This window comes from Grampus griseus, assembly GCF_964374135.1.
Source record: "Grampus griseus genome assembly, chromosome: 4".
In the NCBI taxonomy this organism is placed as follows: domain Eukaryota; kingdom Metazoa; phylum Chordata; class Mammalia; order Artiodactyla; family Delphinidae; genus Grampus; species Grampus griseus.
In genome coordinates this window covers 29454947-29471892 of record NC_138997.1, presented here as the reverse complement: position 1 = coordinate 29471892, position 16946 = coordinate 29454947, and the positions used below count along the sequence as shown (strand labels likewise).

The window sequence follows — 16946 nt, the reverse complement described above, 5'->3', positions numbered from 1 at the left end:
CCAGCGGCCATGGCTCACGGGTCCAGCCGCTCCGCGGCATGTGGAATCCTCCCGGACTGGGGCACGAACCCGTGTCCCTTGCATCGGCAGGCAGACTCTCAACCACTGCGCCACCAGGGAAGCCCTGTCAGATGATTTTGTATGCACTGGGAAACGAAACAATTTGTGTGACTTGCTTTATTGTGATATTCACTTTGTTGTGGTCTGGAACCAAACCCAACATATCTCCGAGGTATCCCTGTATTCAGACAGTATATTTATATTAATTATTCAACCGTTTTTCCTTTAGTTTATGTAATCTTGAGGTTTTACATTGGCAAAATAATGAATTCAAAGAGTTACGCAATTCCTCCTTTAGTCATTTACCAAATTTCAGATTTGATTCTGCTGCTGCGTTCTTGATTTTATCCACTGTGTTTTCTCACAATTAGATTTCAACTTCTGGCTGACTACAATTGCTAAGATGCCTTTGTAAAATGCATTAATTTGAGAGATGTTACCATGTAGAAAAATGTGCATCTTATCACGATGAAATAGGTTGTCTGGAAAAGAATTCTTACTTAGAGATTTATTAAATTCTGGTTCTTTTAAAATAAGCCCATGATTGCCATCTTTCTCTGCCCAACTTCATCTAAAGTCTGTGTCAATATTCTCCAGCCAAAGATCCCAGTAGTAAACCTTTGGTTGACTAAGTCAGTGAGGGAGAATGCACATAGTGAAACTTGGGGCATCTCAGGAATAGTGTGTTAGAAAAGATTTATTATAGGATTTGAGCTTGCATGTAAGTGCAAAGAACAGAGTCTGAAAGGATATATTCCAAATTGCTGATAGTGGCTGCCTTTGGAGAGGGATTGGGACTAGGAGGGTTTGTGCAAAACACTGCTGAATTTAAAAATATGGATGTATTCGTGCTTTGTGTAATTAAAAAATAACTAGAAAAAATGATGATTTTGGGGAGGGGTTAAGGAAGTGGGGCTTTCTTCTGTCAGAAAGCATGGGTAATTCTATGATTAAATATCCTAATAAATCTTACCTAGAATCGTGGAAGACTTGAATGAGGGTAAAGCTCTAATTTGTAAAGAAACAGCAATCTTTCATATTAAGATTTGGGATGTTTGACCATCTTTGTTATTTGGCTGGAGTTCATGTTTTTGTCTGTTGGGGCATGATCACAGAGTGGTATTGTTTTATGTTGATTCATCATGGTCATGGCATGGCTTTGTCTGATGTTGCTGTTTTATGAAATTGTTTATATTCAGGGAGAGAATAACAAGACCTAGCTCGGGGCTCTAAGCCAGCTCTTAACAACACCAGGGCCTAGTTGACATTACAGGGCCAGCTCCCAGATGTCAAAGAGGCTGCTTTTCTACCTTCTCATCTGTTTCTGCCATCTTTCTTTCTACATCCTAGGTGAACATTTCTTCTTCTATCTTTCTTTTATCTTTCTGTCCACACCACTTTGTCTCCTTGAGGTGTTTCCAGGCTACCCATGCCTGAAGTTTTAAGAATAGATCAAAAGAATCTGATCTCTGATAGTGCATCCTGATAGGTTCCAGAATCCTTTGAGGCCCTCTTCCCTCCTTGTCTATAAGCTTTGCATCTTTGTTTCATTTGCTTCAATATGTTTGCTGCCTTTCTTGGTCTACCTTTCTATAGAATTGTGATGGGATTTCAGTCTGCTCTAATACTAACTTGGTGCCCTTTTAGGACACTACTTTTAGAAAGAGAAACTTTACTTCTTGGATTGCAGCTGCAAGCAAGTTGTGCATACCTCCTTTGCCTATACTGTCCAGGTTGTTAGGCTATCATCTCAGTTGGATTCCAGTGACTCTTATGGTCCCTGTGTCAGAGAGGGGCATTTGACACTGTGTGCGTGTCCATTCTTTTCTTCCTTCTCCCTATTATTGTCCTTAGAAAGAAAATGGCTCTTCTGTTTCTTCAGGTCCTACTCCTAGCTTAAATTGAATGCTTTTCTATCCCATATATCCTGATTGTTAAATGGGAACTTTATTTTTCCCCTACTTTCTTGAGCTTTTTAGAACTCTTCAAGCCTCAGTAAATTATCCTCCAAATTAGTCTTCTAGACTTTTTCAATACTTCTCATACTGTGTGTTGTTTCTGTACCTATCCATTCTTTGACTCTGTCAGAGTTAAGTTCCTGGTAATTATTTTTCTCTTGTCAAGTAAAATTTATAAGCACAGTTATTTGTTGAAAACATAAAGGAGGTAGCTCTTGTATAGGGCAAGGTAGTTTGAACATCTTGTGCTATAAGATGGTGAGTGGGCATTTAACAATACAGATATACAAGAGTAAGGACATCTGGGAGTGTTCATTGGAGAGTAAAATAAGATCACATGGTGAAAATTAATTTTACAAAGTAGTTTGAACAAAGATAGGGACATAAAATTGTAGGAACTAGAGAGGGAAGTATATACCAGGTGGGAAGATTGACCTACTAAAATATGGGGATGGAATGATTAAGGGAATCATTTCTGCAATTAACATAAATTGAGAACCTTGTATTGTGTCAGTTTGTCTAGGTGCTAGAGATCGATGGATGAAAAAGATGAGATCTCTGCTTTCAAAAAGATTAGTATACTAGGAAAAAGGACATTTAAAAAACCAATTGAAATACAATGTGACAAATGCAAACAACAGGTTATTTACTAATTACAGTGAGGACGCACATGAGGGAGTGTGTTCTGCTTGTATCATTTAAGAAAGGTTTCTCAGGTGGTTATTGCATAATGTTTGCTGGACTAGACTCAGAAGCATTCAGGGTATAGCAGAAGTTATTTGGTGGCTGAATAAAGACAGTTTTCATGGTAATGAGGCATACCTATTTAAGCTAAATTTGGAATTAACCGTTTCTGTTTTTTGCTTCAATTAAAAAAGTTTCTAATTGTAAATCTCTGTTGCCACTTGATGTTCAATGAAAGGAATCATGACCCCACTTTAGTGAGTCAGAATTTACTTTTCTATTACGTTTTCAGCTGATGGGTGGAAGGACTGCTTGGTGTGATAATTGAACTGGTAACTGAGATTTTTATGTTAAATGATTCAAGAAAAACCTTGTTAATTGGTAGATTTTAATATTATCCAAATTAATAGGCATTTAAAAATGCAGTATGGTATGTTTTTTGGTAACTTGCTATCAGGATATCTTTTCTGTTTGAATTCTTGTATCTAAAAACAGAAAATCCCCTGAATGGTTATTTTCTTTTATAGGTGGTAGATCATCTAATGCAAAATTACCTGCAGTTCCAACAGTTGGTTCAGTTCCACAAGACCAAGTTTCGAATATGAGGTATTCAAGCTACTAAGTTGGATATTTGTGATTTATTCCTTTTGATGACTCTTAAAAATGTCTAGCTACAATTTTTAGAAAAATTTACTTTGTTTCTTTTTTAAAAAACATACATGACGTTTAGAGGCTTGGGAGTATTTTAGAAGTGCCTTCTTAAAGATTATGAGATGTAAAAGATTCCCAAGAAGTAGCTTTTTGTGATTAATAAATATGGAATGCATAACAAATATTTAATTTCACAGGTAGTTAGTAGCTTATGGCTTACGTTTCATATGATTGTAGATTGAACATTTGGAATTCATTGTTCATCTTCCCTAGAAATGCTGAAATAAGAAGTTTATATTGATACTGAATTATAGATAGATTTTTACTGTCAGTTATCTTGTTTAATTGGGTATATGCATTTCAAATTCTAATTTGGAAGGCTGTGAATATATTCCACTACTAGGGCCTTTGTGGCTAGAGTTCTTAATCTGCCTTATTACAATTGGGAAATGCATAACACTTTAAAAATAAACGTACTTGGGTGCTACAAGTGTAGGCTTGTAGTTGTGATGTCATCCAGGGATAAGAGGATCCATGAGATAAGTAGAGAGAAATAGTTTTATGGATAGTACCTGGGAAGAGATGGTTATTGAGCACAGAACTTTCCAGCAGCTTACCAGTTGATAGTTTCAGTAGCATCTCTTGTTGGTTGTATGAATAGAAAGTACTCTTTGTAGGAATAGTTAATAAGTAGTGGCTGTTTATATATATGTTTGGTTCATAAGTTAGAAACTGAATTTCCTGAAATGCAGAGGGCTTGTTTTTTTTTAAACTCATTAAATATATATATATGTATACCGCTGGACATGGATCCAACCAACCACAGATTGAAAATATTAAAACAAAATTTCCAGAAAGTTGCACAAAGCAAAAATTTGTCTCACACTGGCAACTATTTTTTTTGATGTTTCTTTTTTTGTAGTTTTCTTTTTTAAAATTAAAAAAAAATTTTATTAAAGTATAGTTGACTTACAATGTTGTGTTAATTTCTGCTGTACAGCAAAGTGACCCAGCCATATATATATATATATATTCTTTTCCATTACAGTTTGTAGGACCTTGTCGTCCATCCATTCCACACACGATAGTTTGACATTGGCAACTATTTATATAGCATTTACATTGTATTTACATTGTATTAGATATTATAGGTAATTTAGATATGATTTAAAATATAGGTTATATGCAAATACTATGCCCTTTTACATAAGGGACCTGAGCATCCACAGATTTTGGTATCTGTAGGGAGTCTTGGAACCGTTCCACTGTGAAAACCGAGGGACAACTGTGTGTATATATACGTATGGGTTTATGTGTGTATACATGTATATAAGAATATATGTACATATAGTCACAAAGAGATATATTGAGTAAATTGATATCATTATAAATGTGCCAGTATACTATTTGCAAGTGAGAAGTTGTTCAGCTTGCATTAGAAAGAAATTGTTTATAGAGATAGATGTTAGTGAAAAAGAATATAGACTGATTCTTTCAGTTTATAAACATTATTGAGTTTGTAATTATTGAGTTCTCAGCTGGAGCTGAGAACTTAGAAGTGAAGGCATAGTTCTTGATCTGAAGGTGCTCATGGTTTAATGGTCAATAGAAAATTTGTTAAAAGATTGATAGTTTGTTTATGTTGTAATGGGGCTAAAATCAAGTGCTCTCTACTGGCCAGTTAAGCCTTCCAGTAAGAGCTGATGTTTGGAGTGGTTGTTAACCAGGTTGTTTGTGAGGGCTGGGGTGGCAATATACAACAGAATAAAAAAGGATATTCCAGTTTATGTATGACTGATTCACTTTGTTATAAAGCAGAAACTAACACACCATTGTAAAGCAATTATACCCCAATAAAGATGTTAAAAAACAAAACAAACAAACCAAAAAGTATATTCCAGGCAGAAGGAATGGTGTGCATAGCAATAGTGAATCTTTAGGTAATTTTAAAATTTTCACATAATTTTACAGTTCTATGAAAACTCATTTTAAAAACTAGAAAACTGATAAATACTAATGAATAGTACAGGTAACTTAACATCTTTCTATTAGTATTACAGAGAGGCTCGAACATGCTTTGGAAAAGGCAGCTCCTCTTCTACGAGAGATATTTGTAGATTTTGCACCTTTTCTTTCTCGGACACTTTTGGGTAGCCATGGACAAGAACTGCTTATAGAAGGAACAAGTAAGTGATTCTTCTTTCTTCATACATACATTTAAACTACAGGGTTGAAAACTGAAATGAATAATAAGAGATGCATGGAGTTTTATTGTTTGTTTTCAGCCTTTGACAAGGCTTCTCAAAGAGTCTGTACATGTCTTTTAAAGAATATGGCATGACTGCTATTCTAATCTGTTCAAGGTTTTTTATCAGTGATTTGCATGAGATTTGTGTGCATTAGATTTATTACTGTGTGTTTTGGGGAACAATAAAAAAAGAAAAAAAAAGTATTGAATGAAAGAACTAAGAAATGTTTTAATACATTAAAATTAACTATGAGAATTGAGAATTGGAGAGACTGGTGTTATAGTAATAAGTGGGGTATTTACCTGAGATTTTACTTGAATTTAAGATCTATATAAACAATAGTGTATTGCTACATATTAGGAAAATGAGGAATGCATTATTTGTCTCTGTTAGTGGAATTCTGTTTTACAAATAAGTAGAAAAAACAGTAGTATTTTACTCTATCTTGCTTATATCATATATAGATTACTGGATCTTTTCTAGGTAGGGTACTTTGAGATTGTGTCAAACTAGATAACATGCATAGTAAGTAAGTTGCTGCATGGATTGGAAACCATGCTATTTATGGAATGGATGGAGGGGTATTGGGACTTTTTTTTTACACGAAGCACTTGTCAAATAGTTAAGTGTCTTCTAATATTAAAGAGGTTAACTCAATCAAGTGAAAGTAGACCTTGAATTTCCTCAGACAGCAGGAATCAGTTCAATAGAGATCAACTTTTCAAATGATTAGCTCTATTTAAGAGCTTAACAGACTGACTTCAAAATACAAATCTTCATTCCCATAGCTAGAATTTTTTTAAGGAGAAGCTAGAGGATTTTCATCAATGATAATGTCAAATTGATTTTTTTCATTCAAAAGTGTTTGGACTAGATGTTTGCTAAGTCTGGCTTGTCTGTATCCATGTTAGATGGTTTAAGGATGAGACACATATTCTCCTAAAGCTGAAAAATCATGGGAAAGCATAATTATCTGTATGCAAGTATCTTTAAATATCAACTTACAGCTTTAGTTATCATGACTTTTTGTTGGTTATCAGTCACTAGATGATCTCCTAAGGAATTTCTTAAAACTTGTGAAAAAAGCCTCTCTTTTTTTTTTTTTTTTTTTTTTTTTGCGGTACGCGGGCCTCTCACTGCTGTGGCCTCTCCCGTTGCGGAGCACAGGCTCCGGATGCGCAGGCTCAGCGGCCATGGCTCACGGGCCCAGCCGCTCTGCGGCATGTGGGATCTTCACGGACCGGGGCACGAGCCCGTGTCCCCTGCATAGGCAGGTGGACTTTCAACTACTGCGCCACCAGGGAAGCCCAAAGCCCCTCTTTTTATAGAAATAAGGATATAATGGTAATCAAAGTTATAAATAGGTTAATGTTCAAGATATCTGTATCTGAGTGTTAATTATGGGATATCAGCACTTTATTTGACCCTTAAAATATGTATCTATAAGAGTAATAATCATTAGCTAAAATAATAATTTCATTATCATCCCTGCTTTAAATTTATATGGAGTTGGTGATGATTGATATCATTTCCATATAGTCAAAGAATAGCACTGAATTTATTTGAAAAAAAGTTCAGATTTTAGAAATACTGAACTAAGTTTGTGGTGGAAATTTATTTCATCTGCTGAAGGATATAATTGTTTAGCCAAGGACTATTTGACGTAATGAAGTAATAAAATTTGAAAGGAAGTGAATTGATACATTGAAGGACTTCACCCTAATTTATATTTCACATATCAAACATTTATTCTTTTAAAGTGGTGTGACAACTTATTAACTATATTTCATTTTGTAACAGTAAATTGAATGTATTAATTTTAGCCTTTCAGTATAGCAAGACATTTTGGCTACTTAGTTGATCTTTGAATTTTATAATAGACCCAGAAAAATAGTATCACCTTAGATACTCAGAAGTATTAAACTTGCCAATTCTAGATCCTGGAACAAAATTTAATTTAGAATCAATTTCTTATGGTAAATTCTGATAAAATGATAAAAAAGAGGATGATGCACTATTGCTCGTCTATAAACTTGAGCAGTGACTACTCATTGGTCTGTGTTCATAAAAATAGCAAACAAATCTAAGAGTTTTATACAGCTTATGTATTTTAAGTTGTGAGGAATCCTTTGGGTGGTGGTTTTATGCATTGTAAAACAGGAAAGTTTTGAAGGGAGGTCATCCCAGCATAGTTCTGTTCAAAAAGCATTGGACTAAAAGGCAGGATACCTCAGCCCTTGTCAGTCACTAGCTGTGTGACCAGGTACTTGAAAATTTATTACTTTTAAATTTTAAATGTGATTTTTATTAATAATTTTAAATGAACATTTAAAATATTTACAAAGTAGGAATTTTAATATCCATGAACTTATTTTTGGCAACTACCCAGACTATCTTTGTTTTGCCATAATTGTTATATCCACCTCCCTTTGTTTTGCTTTAGTGTTTCAGTTAATCCCAGACATCACATTGTTTCACCCCTAAATAATTCATAATTCATATAAAAATATATTTTCTTACATAATCATAATTGCTGCTATTATACCTAATAATATTAATAATAATTCTGTAATACTCAGCCCATATTCATCTTTATTTACAAGATTTTTTTATATTGATTTTCTTCCAATTAAGATCCAAAGTCAGTTTTACTGAATTTGATATGTCCCTTAAGTCCATGTTAATGTCAAATAGTTTCCCCCTATTCTTCCTCTGTTTTCATGTTATTGACTCATTGAAGAAATGTGGTTGGTGGTTCTGTAGAATGTTATACATTTTGGCACTCTGGCTATTCTTGGTGATGTTATTTAACAGTTTCTCTATTTTGTGTATTTTCTGATGGCTTGAAGTTTAAAAGTTTAATTAGCTGTAATACTTCATGTTACATCATGCCTAAAGTCACATATTTTCTGATTGGCTCAATTTTAGTGATATTAACCCCCTTTTTCAAGTAGTTATAACCCGTTGTAAGAATTGATGTTTTATTACTTTTATTTTTTAAAAGAAGTCTTCCAAAAACAAAGAGACGATTACTTTTTTTAAAAGTTTGTTTTATCTGACAATTACCTTAAGTGATTTCATTGGACGCTTCTTATAAATCTAAGGTTCATTATGAGGTCTTTGTGATCTTAATTTTCCTATATCTTAAAACATTTTCCTAATTATCATTACTCATCAGTTATTTCTAGCTATACTAAGGACTAAAATAATAAGAAAACAAGAATACTGGAATTGCCCCTATAATCCTAGGAAAACAAATCATCACTCTTGGATCACCCTCAGTTTTCTTACTGCGTTGGCCAAAGTATTGCATTGTATTTTAAGAAGATATAAATTTGTTTTCTCAGGGGGATCAAAAACTGGTATTTGGGGAGGGCAAAAGTATCTTAGACATTACAGTGGTTTTTGACCTTCTGATGGACAACAGTACGTCTGTATAGTTTATCTTTAGCATTAAAATTTCATGGGGGCACAGTTAAGAAAAAATGGTCTGAAATGTTCCTTAGGCTCCTCAAAAAAGGTTGAGAAATATTGGTATAAAAGAAGTCTGTGGATACCGTCTTTGTGGTCTTATTTTTAGCTTTCACTGAATATAGTTAAGAATTCAGAATTTTTTATTTTCTGCCCATAATAGTGAGGTGAAAAAAATTGACAGGAGAAGACATTTTATAATTACTAGACCAACTGTGGGTGAATTTGAGGAGACAGGGAGTACTACTCATAATTTTTATCAAATCAGGACTTCATTAATGCACAGCATATTTCTGTGGACAAAAAAGGAAATTGGTTTTCTCAGCATCGTGTCATTCAATAGGAGGAAGGACTTCATTCTACAAAATTTATACAATGTTTTGTGACAAGAACCTGGGACATCTCATTTTGCTAAGAAGGCGTGTGACAGTGTTCATCCATCGTTCATGATGGCTGTGCACCACAATTTACTTGGTGCAGTTCTGAGTGAATAGATACTAAAGCAGGTATATGCCGAAGACAATTGGAAGGAACATTTCATATAGAAATGAAAAAATTCAGTTGATTAATCATTCTGAATGGTGTTTATAATCTAAAGAAGAAAATATTTTGGAATTCGAGAGAAAAGAAAATGGCTGTTCTCTCTACAACAAAATTTTGAATAATCCAACTTTTCCAAAGTATTGCATTTGATGATGTTAGTTCAAGAAGAAGGACCAGAATTAATGATAAAGTTGCACCTATTAGAATTTTATTTGAAATTTAGAAGCAGTATTTTTAAGATGAATATCATGTTTATAGATTCATGAGGAGCAGTTAATTATATCCAAATTATAGACAAATACTTTCAAAACCTGGAAAACAGGGAAAATTTTTTGAGTTTATTATGCTTAAATTCTTACTGAAACTTATAATAATGTTTACACCATCGCTTTATCTTTTTGTAAATTATTTAGGTGACTTAAGATAAATAAATAAAACAACAAACAGGGTTCTTATGTTCCAGACAGTAAATGGTCATGACCATTTTTCATGGTACACTTGAGAATTTAGGTATCTCAGTGCATTCGGATGTTGATAGCTTAATATCTGGTAAGCCATTTAGTACTTCTGAGTTTAATAGTATGGAAAAACAGTGGTAATAGAGGTGGGATAAATAGTCTCTGGTGGATAAATTGAAGTGGTCTTTGGTTGTGAAACACCAGAAGAGTATAAATCTCTTGGCTTTGGCATTTTCAGTTTGTCTTTTTTGAGGAGACTAAAATTCCATATTGTTGAAAAATCAATCAAAGGTAAAACCAAGAAAACTGAACCCAAGGGTCAGATTATGAGGCTAGTCAGATCCCTGAGCCTACAGTACCTTGTTCACTTTCTGCTAAGTGGGACAATAATAGGATTTGTGTGTGTAAAATGAAAATTGATGCTTCTGCAACAACTTACAACTTCACTCCAAGTGTTGTTTTAAGGCCTTCCTTTGGGTAATCCTTAGAGTCTGAATGTAGATCTGAAGACAGATTTACTGATTTATAAATCATTTCTTGCTTTTTTGTCCATGCAACCAGTGTCACAAAACAATTTAGGTCATAGAGAGATGTGATTAAGTTGTGTAATCTGATATCAAGTCCCTTATTGGGATTATTTCCTGTTTATTTATTACCAAGGTTATATATTTTTGTTTGCAGTATTGATGCCCTTTAGGTAGGAAGCTTAGTATTAGAGGTCTAATATAAGCTCTTTTTTTGTCTTCTGAAGCCCTTTCTCATTTAAAATCCTCCATCGCCCCCTACCCATGCTTTACAGATCTATAAAATCTCACTCTAAAAAACACATGAATCATTCTAATCAAACTATGAAATGTTATTTGACATCTTACTGTCCTTGAACACTCAACCCACTGATCAGTGGTTGTATCAACCTTCCTGTGGTTTTCTAATCTTTATTATTGAGAAATAAGACTGAAATAAGTAATTTTTTGAAAGTACGAGTATTGAACTATCCTACAATATGCTGTAGAGAGACAAAGGAACATCTAGAAATCTTTCTAACTTTGAACGGCCCAAGACCCTTTTAATCATTATTGTTCATTATCTGAGTGGATATGAAAGGCTGAGCCAGATCAGGGCCTAAATGCTTTGCCAGAAAAGGAAAGGTGGTAGGAATTCTGGTTCCTCTAGAATCGAGCAGTAAGGAATAATAGTTGTAGAAAAAACCTGAATTTACTTGCTGCAAGTAGTGGCTTTTGAAGTTGAAATATATGGAACTTCCTGTAGTTGGGTAACATTTTATGAAAAGTGACAGGTTTTCAGACCAACAAAGGCTACACCACCAATAAGAGATGGAGTATTGCTGTGCCCTTCCTTTTGGCCTTGGCATTAGCCTGAGGAGGTATGGTCATCTTAGCTCTATAGAAACAACAATTTAGTCTAGTTAATGGCCTGTTTGCTTAATGCAACATGTAGATGTTCTGTAGCTAATTTTCATGCCAGTGCTGACACTGTTACCATCATTTCTACGTTACACATTTTTTCAGACATGGAGAAAAATGGTTTTGACTTTTCTAGAAAGTGAAGGGGGTGAACAACCTGTTTAACTTGAATACTATTTGTAAGGCTACAGAATGCCAACATGTGGCGTCAGCAGGTATGAGGCATCATGACTAAAAGAGGGAAAGAGAAAGAACTACAGAGCAAGAAGATTAAAGAAAGGGAATAGGATGGGATAGGATGCCCACAAGAACTTTAATGTGGAGAAAGAAATAAGGTAATTCTGTGGGGTGTGTGAGGGCCATGAGGAATTATTTTAGTTGTTATACTTAGTTTACTTTGAACTTAAACTTACGTTTGCTTAGAAAAATATAATAATAAAAAATTTTAATTTTTCTACTTATTACTAGTGTAATTTAGTAATTTAGTGCTTTTAATTATTGGCATTGCTTTTTTAAGATACTGGTTATAAAATTTCTTTGACTGTTCTTTAAAGTAGTTACTTTATATCTTACTGTTAATCAAAACTAAAGAATTCTTTAGATAGTTATTAACTATATAAAACTTCCTTCCTGAGATATTTTTGGTGAACCCAAATGAAACATAAAAGAGAAATTATAAATGCATTTATTTATAAAAAATCAAGAATATATAACAGACAACGGCTTGCACTTCTGTTAAGGTTTAGAGTGAGGTCACAGGTCAAGGTACTAATAAGAGTGTTGGGGATGTCTGCTGCCATGAAACAAAATGGAAACTTGATTGATAGCTAGAGGGTTGAAGGGAGAGAGTGTGGTGGAGAAAGCAAAGGTCAGGGAGCCATTTCCCTTCTCTGCATGTATAACAATCAACTCTCTCCAAAACAAAATTTAGGTGATATTGGTCAATATGGCATATGTTGTGCACATTTCTATGAGTATTGTGAAATGTCAGTATATATGAAGTTATAATAAATGTTTTAGTAATTTGAAATCTGAAATGAAATTGGCTACAAAAAATTGTGGTTTTGATGCCAAGTTTAAAGTAATTACAGAATGTTTTGTTTACACATATGATCAAATATGTATAGGTTTGGTTCTTAGCAAGAAGTTAAATTTTATTTTAAAACCAATTTGGACAAAGTTGTATAAGAAATAAATCCCTTGTTTTTTACTTTGTAATTTAAAAAAAAATTCTCTTTGATATAGGTCTGGTTTGCATGAAGTCTAGTAGTTCAGTTGTGGAATTGGTTATGCTACTGTGTTCTCAGGTGAGTGACAAGAATCAATGTTGAATTAAAAGTAAATTCTCAAGTGAATTCATTTTGCAAGAAAGTTAAAATTGATTAGAAATTTTTGCTACAATAGTTTTGTGCTTGCAGTTTTAAAATAATTTATTTGTATTGCAAAAGGGTTACTTCTTGTGTTTGGGGCTAACAGTTTATTTCGAAGTGAGTGCTGAGAGAAATAGGATAGATGAATGAGAAATAGAGGTTTTTCGAGCCACATTTAAAAATGTCCAGATCAAATGGCCTTGAGATGGCTAAATTTCTTTGCCTTGCATATTAAAGTTACAGAAACAGATTTATTTCTATACCTCGCGGAGTGCCACTCTGACTCCCATGGGAATAATGGGTTTACTTCCCTTTTGTGCAGAGGTTATAAAATGAGTGATAAATAATTTTGAATTCTTGTCATTGCTAATTATTTTTGACATATCTAGTAGATTTGGGAAAACATCAACAAAAATATGACAGCCATCATAATAAGATGTAGTGAATAAATTCCTAAAAGCGAGATTACTTTCATTGTTCAGAAACCTTATACCTCATGTGGTAAACTTTAATGATTTTTTTTTAAAACTTATGTAAAAATCATGTATCCTGTGATATTTTCTTTTCTCTTTAGCAGTTAAACAGATGAATGTTTTTATTGAGAGTTTTTTTTGGTAGTCTTTTAAAAATGATATCTTGCTGGTAGTAAATTCCCCTACTTAAAACTTTAAAATAGCCTTTTTTAATAGGAAGAGTATTGGTCTAGAGGTCAAGGGTTCTGACCCATTTCAAAACCTTTGACCTTCATTTAAAACTCTCCTGGTTTACTTGCCTGACGAATAAGGATAATGCAAAATTAATGTTTCTTTTCATCGATTTATTCATTTTAGTGCCTATATTGCCAAATTTATTTTGACTGTGCTGATGGACATTTCATGAATACAAATTAAAGAATCATAGAAGGTGTGAAAAATCAATACTATGCATTGTCAATAAAATGCAATAAGAACAATTACTTCCAGAGATTACATCTAATGGATTTTTATAATGAACTTGTGAAGAGTAGTTATGTTTGAAGTGGGCTTATTATTCTTAGATTTAGCGAGAGTCATGTTTTTAAGTGAATTATCTACTTTAGAAAACTCCCATTCCTTTACAAACTGACTGGATAAAATTTCCCATTTAGTAATCTGATTTGAAATAATTGGTCGTTTATTTCTTGAATGGAAATTACCATATACCATTCTTATACTGACATGAAATTACCCTTACTTTAAGAATCATTTGCTTACAGTTTTATATGTATACTCAACAGCAGTATGAATTTATTGTTTATAGAGATGTAATTGTTTCATAGATGAAGTTTGATAGTGAAGTTTCACTTTCTAGGTTAGAAGAATTTAATGTATTCTTGATACATGAAAGCTGTTTTAAATATAGTATATTACACAGTGGAATGTTAGAAGCTGAAAAGATAAAGAATGACATGTTTTAAGACACCTATTTGTCATGTATGTCACAGTGCTGTTTAATACTATTCCAATCAAATGGGAATATGAAGATCACTTAGAGTAAGTTGCAAAAGTCAGATCATCTCAAAGTTTTGTTTAAATAAAACACATTATTGGTTTGTTTGAAGTTCTTAACATTTTTTATGGGTTCTCCAAAAGTTCCACGGCATCTCTCTAAGATGTAGCACAGTGCAAAAACTGACATGAAAAATGAAGCTAGAATTAGCTCCAGATGTATACAGATTGTTCTGGGGTGATAATTACATTTTTCACTTTGAATTTTCCTAATTCAAAGAGGTCAGATTGGCAATCACAAAAGTGATTTATTTTGTTAAAAAGTGAACTGTCTTTTTCCACATGAAAGCTTAAGAGAGATGAAATTGAATTTGAAGTCGACATTTTGCAGATATTGGGTGGCTGTGGCTTGAGTTTGACTGATAATTTGTTTTAGTCTGAGATAGGGTGGGAAGTAAATGGCTAGCATCTTGCTAAAATTTTAATCAATTTTGTAAAGAAGAGATGTAGTGGATTGAGTGCCAAAGATCGAAAGATCAGGTCAAAAACTCCTTTTTAATCACATAAATAATGGGATATGCTTATGAACTTAACATCTGCAAATTTGATTTAAAACTACAAATTAGTTGATGTTAATTTCATGGCAATCAGCCATGTTCTGATTATTTTTCTTGAATCCATTCAAAACTTTTTTTTTGTATTCTTCTTAACAAAGTGTTTAAGTCTGCCGTATTTTATTACAGAAGAGAGTTTAGAGCCTGAATTTAAGAAATGAGGAAATGATCACGTTTGGTTTGCTGTCATTAAGACCAAGTAGATCACTATATATTTTGTTAAAGCTTCAGCTAGGATCATATTTTTCAATATCCACTCATTCATTAATAGGTTTATTAGATACCATTTCATATTTTATCCCATTTAAATTTTAACATTTTAAGACAAAATGTTATTATTTAGAGTTGAAAATCTTTCTTAAAATATTTAGCATGTTATTTTTGAGTAAAGTTATATATATATATATACTTATGGTTTATTAAGTTATGCTTATTCCTATACTGAAAATAATTCAAGAGCTATTTAAGCTCCAAAACCTGATTTAAGTCTTCTTTACTTCTTTAAAATAAGACTGTATACACCCTTCAGGAAACTGTATATTCTCTGATGCACAGAAAATAATCGAACAACTTCTTAATTATATTTCAGATTCAGTTTTTCAGAAGCATGTAACTTTTTTTTGCCCAATATTTGTTGTGTATGTGTATAAACCTTGTAGAAATCCATATGAATTTAAAGAAAATGTTAATAAATATTTCAAGTAATATTACTCCAGCATTGTGTAAAGTGTTTATATCCTGCTCATTTGACATTAATATCATTTTTGAAGGAATTGACATTGTATTCAAGGCCACTTTATAAAAGTGTTGTGTTGCTCATCCTAATTCAGTCTGACATACATTCCAATAACACTACCTCCCTTCTTGGGTTTAAAGCTTAATTTATGACTGTGCATTGTGAAGTGCGTCATTTAAAAATGGTTTCAACCCAAAACATCTAATAAATAAATAATGTGTATGGCTACTCAGTAGTAGACTTTCTAGACTAGAAATCATTCCATCGGATACTCAACAGTCCACTATCGGAGAGGGCTGTCAGATAAATCTTATGGTAGCTGCATTCATGTCCTGTAAATCACATATTATTGTCTGAGCCTTCTGCCAGGTCATCTATTCTTTTCCCATTTATCAGAAATGCATAGAGTATATAGAAAAACTAGAAGCACCATGTAGTCTGGCCTGGCATCCTGTGTGAGTAGTTAATTAGCAGTAAAAGTTAATTTAAAAATAGTGTTAGTCTGATTTTTCTTCAATACGTTTTTCAACAAAATATGTAGATTGTTGCTATTTTGGGAAATATTTCCTTTGCATGAAGGTAATAACAAAAGGTTTGGTCATTTCTTTCAATATCTCTGAATTATTAATTTTAAAAGTATAATGTTCATAATGAGAACCAGCTATCACTATTCATATGATTCTTTAATGTCTGTTTTGTGGTTGAATTATTGCCATTTGAATTTTTTCCTGAATCTTCATAGTAAAGTGTTCCTCTTTTCCATCACTCTCCTCTAATTTCTTTTCTCTAATTCTGGTTTTCTTCTCCTTTTTGAGTTTATTCCTTCTAAATATGTGACATTAATGTTATTGCTCTTGGCTTTTTATTTCATGAGATTTTCTTTTTTATAGTTGTGATGAGTATTTTGGGTAAAGTAGATAATTAAAAAAAAAAAAAAAACCCCGAGAAGGATAGGGGAAAGCAAACCAGCTCTATACCATGGCACAAAGGCATCTTTCATTATTAGGCCTCTCTTACTGTTTGGACCTCATTTCTTATCACTTTGTTTTTGTAACTGTTCTCAAGCTATGCGAACTATTTAAAGTTACCCAAATGTGCCATCATAATTTTGTGTCTTGGCGTAGGCTTTTTCTTTCCCTATAATTTCCTTCCTTCAAATTTGGTGAGTCTAATTGTTGGCTTCTTCTCATCACTCCGAGCTCAGCTTAATTATGCTCTTCTCAGATCATATCTATAGTTGGTATCTTTTTTGCACGTCTTCA

General features: G+C 33.1%; 1 protein-coding gene across 1 annotated transcript in view; it reads left to right on the top strand.

Moving 5' to 3' along the window:
- Nucleotides 1–16946, top strand: part of LRBA (LPS responsive beige-like anchor protein) — a 600745-nt gene that overhangs the window by 71733 nt on the left and 512066 nt on the right. The window contains exons 20-22 of the mRNA XM_082652852.1: nucleotides 3230–3308; nucleotides 5406–5539; nucleotides 12744–12805. Coding sequence (XP_082508978.1) covers nucleotides 3230–3308; nucleotides 5406–5539; nucleotides 12744–12805 — 275 coding nt within the window. The remainder of the gene's footprint in view (nucleotides 1–3229; nucleotides 3309–5405; nucleotides 5540–12743; nucleotides 12806–16946) is intronic.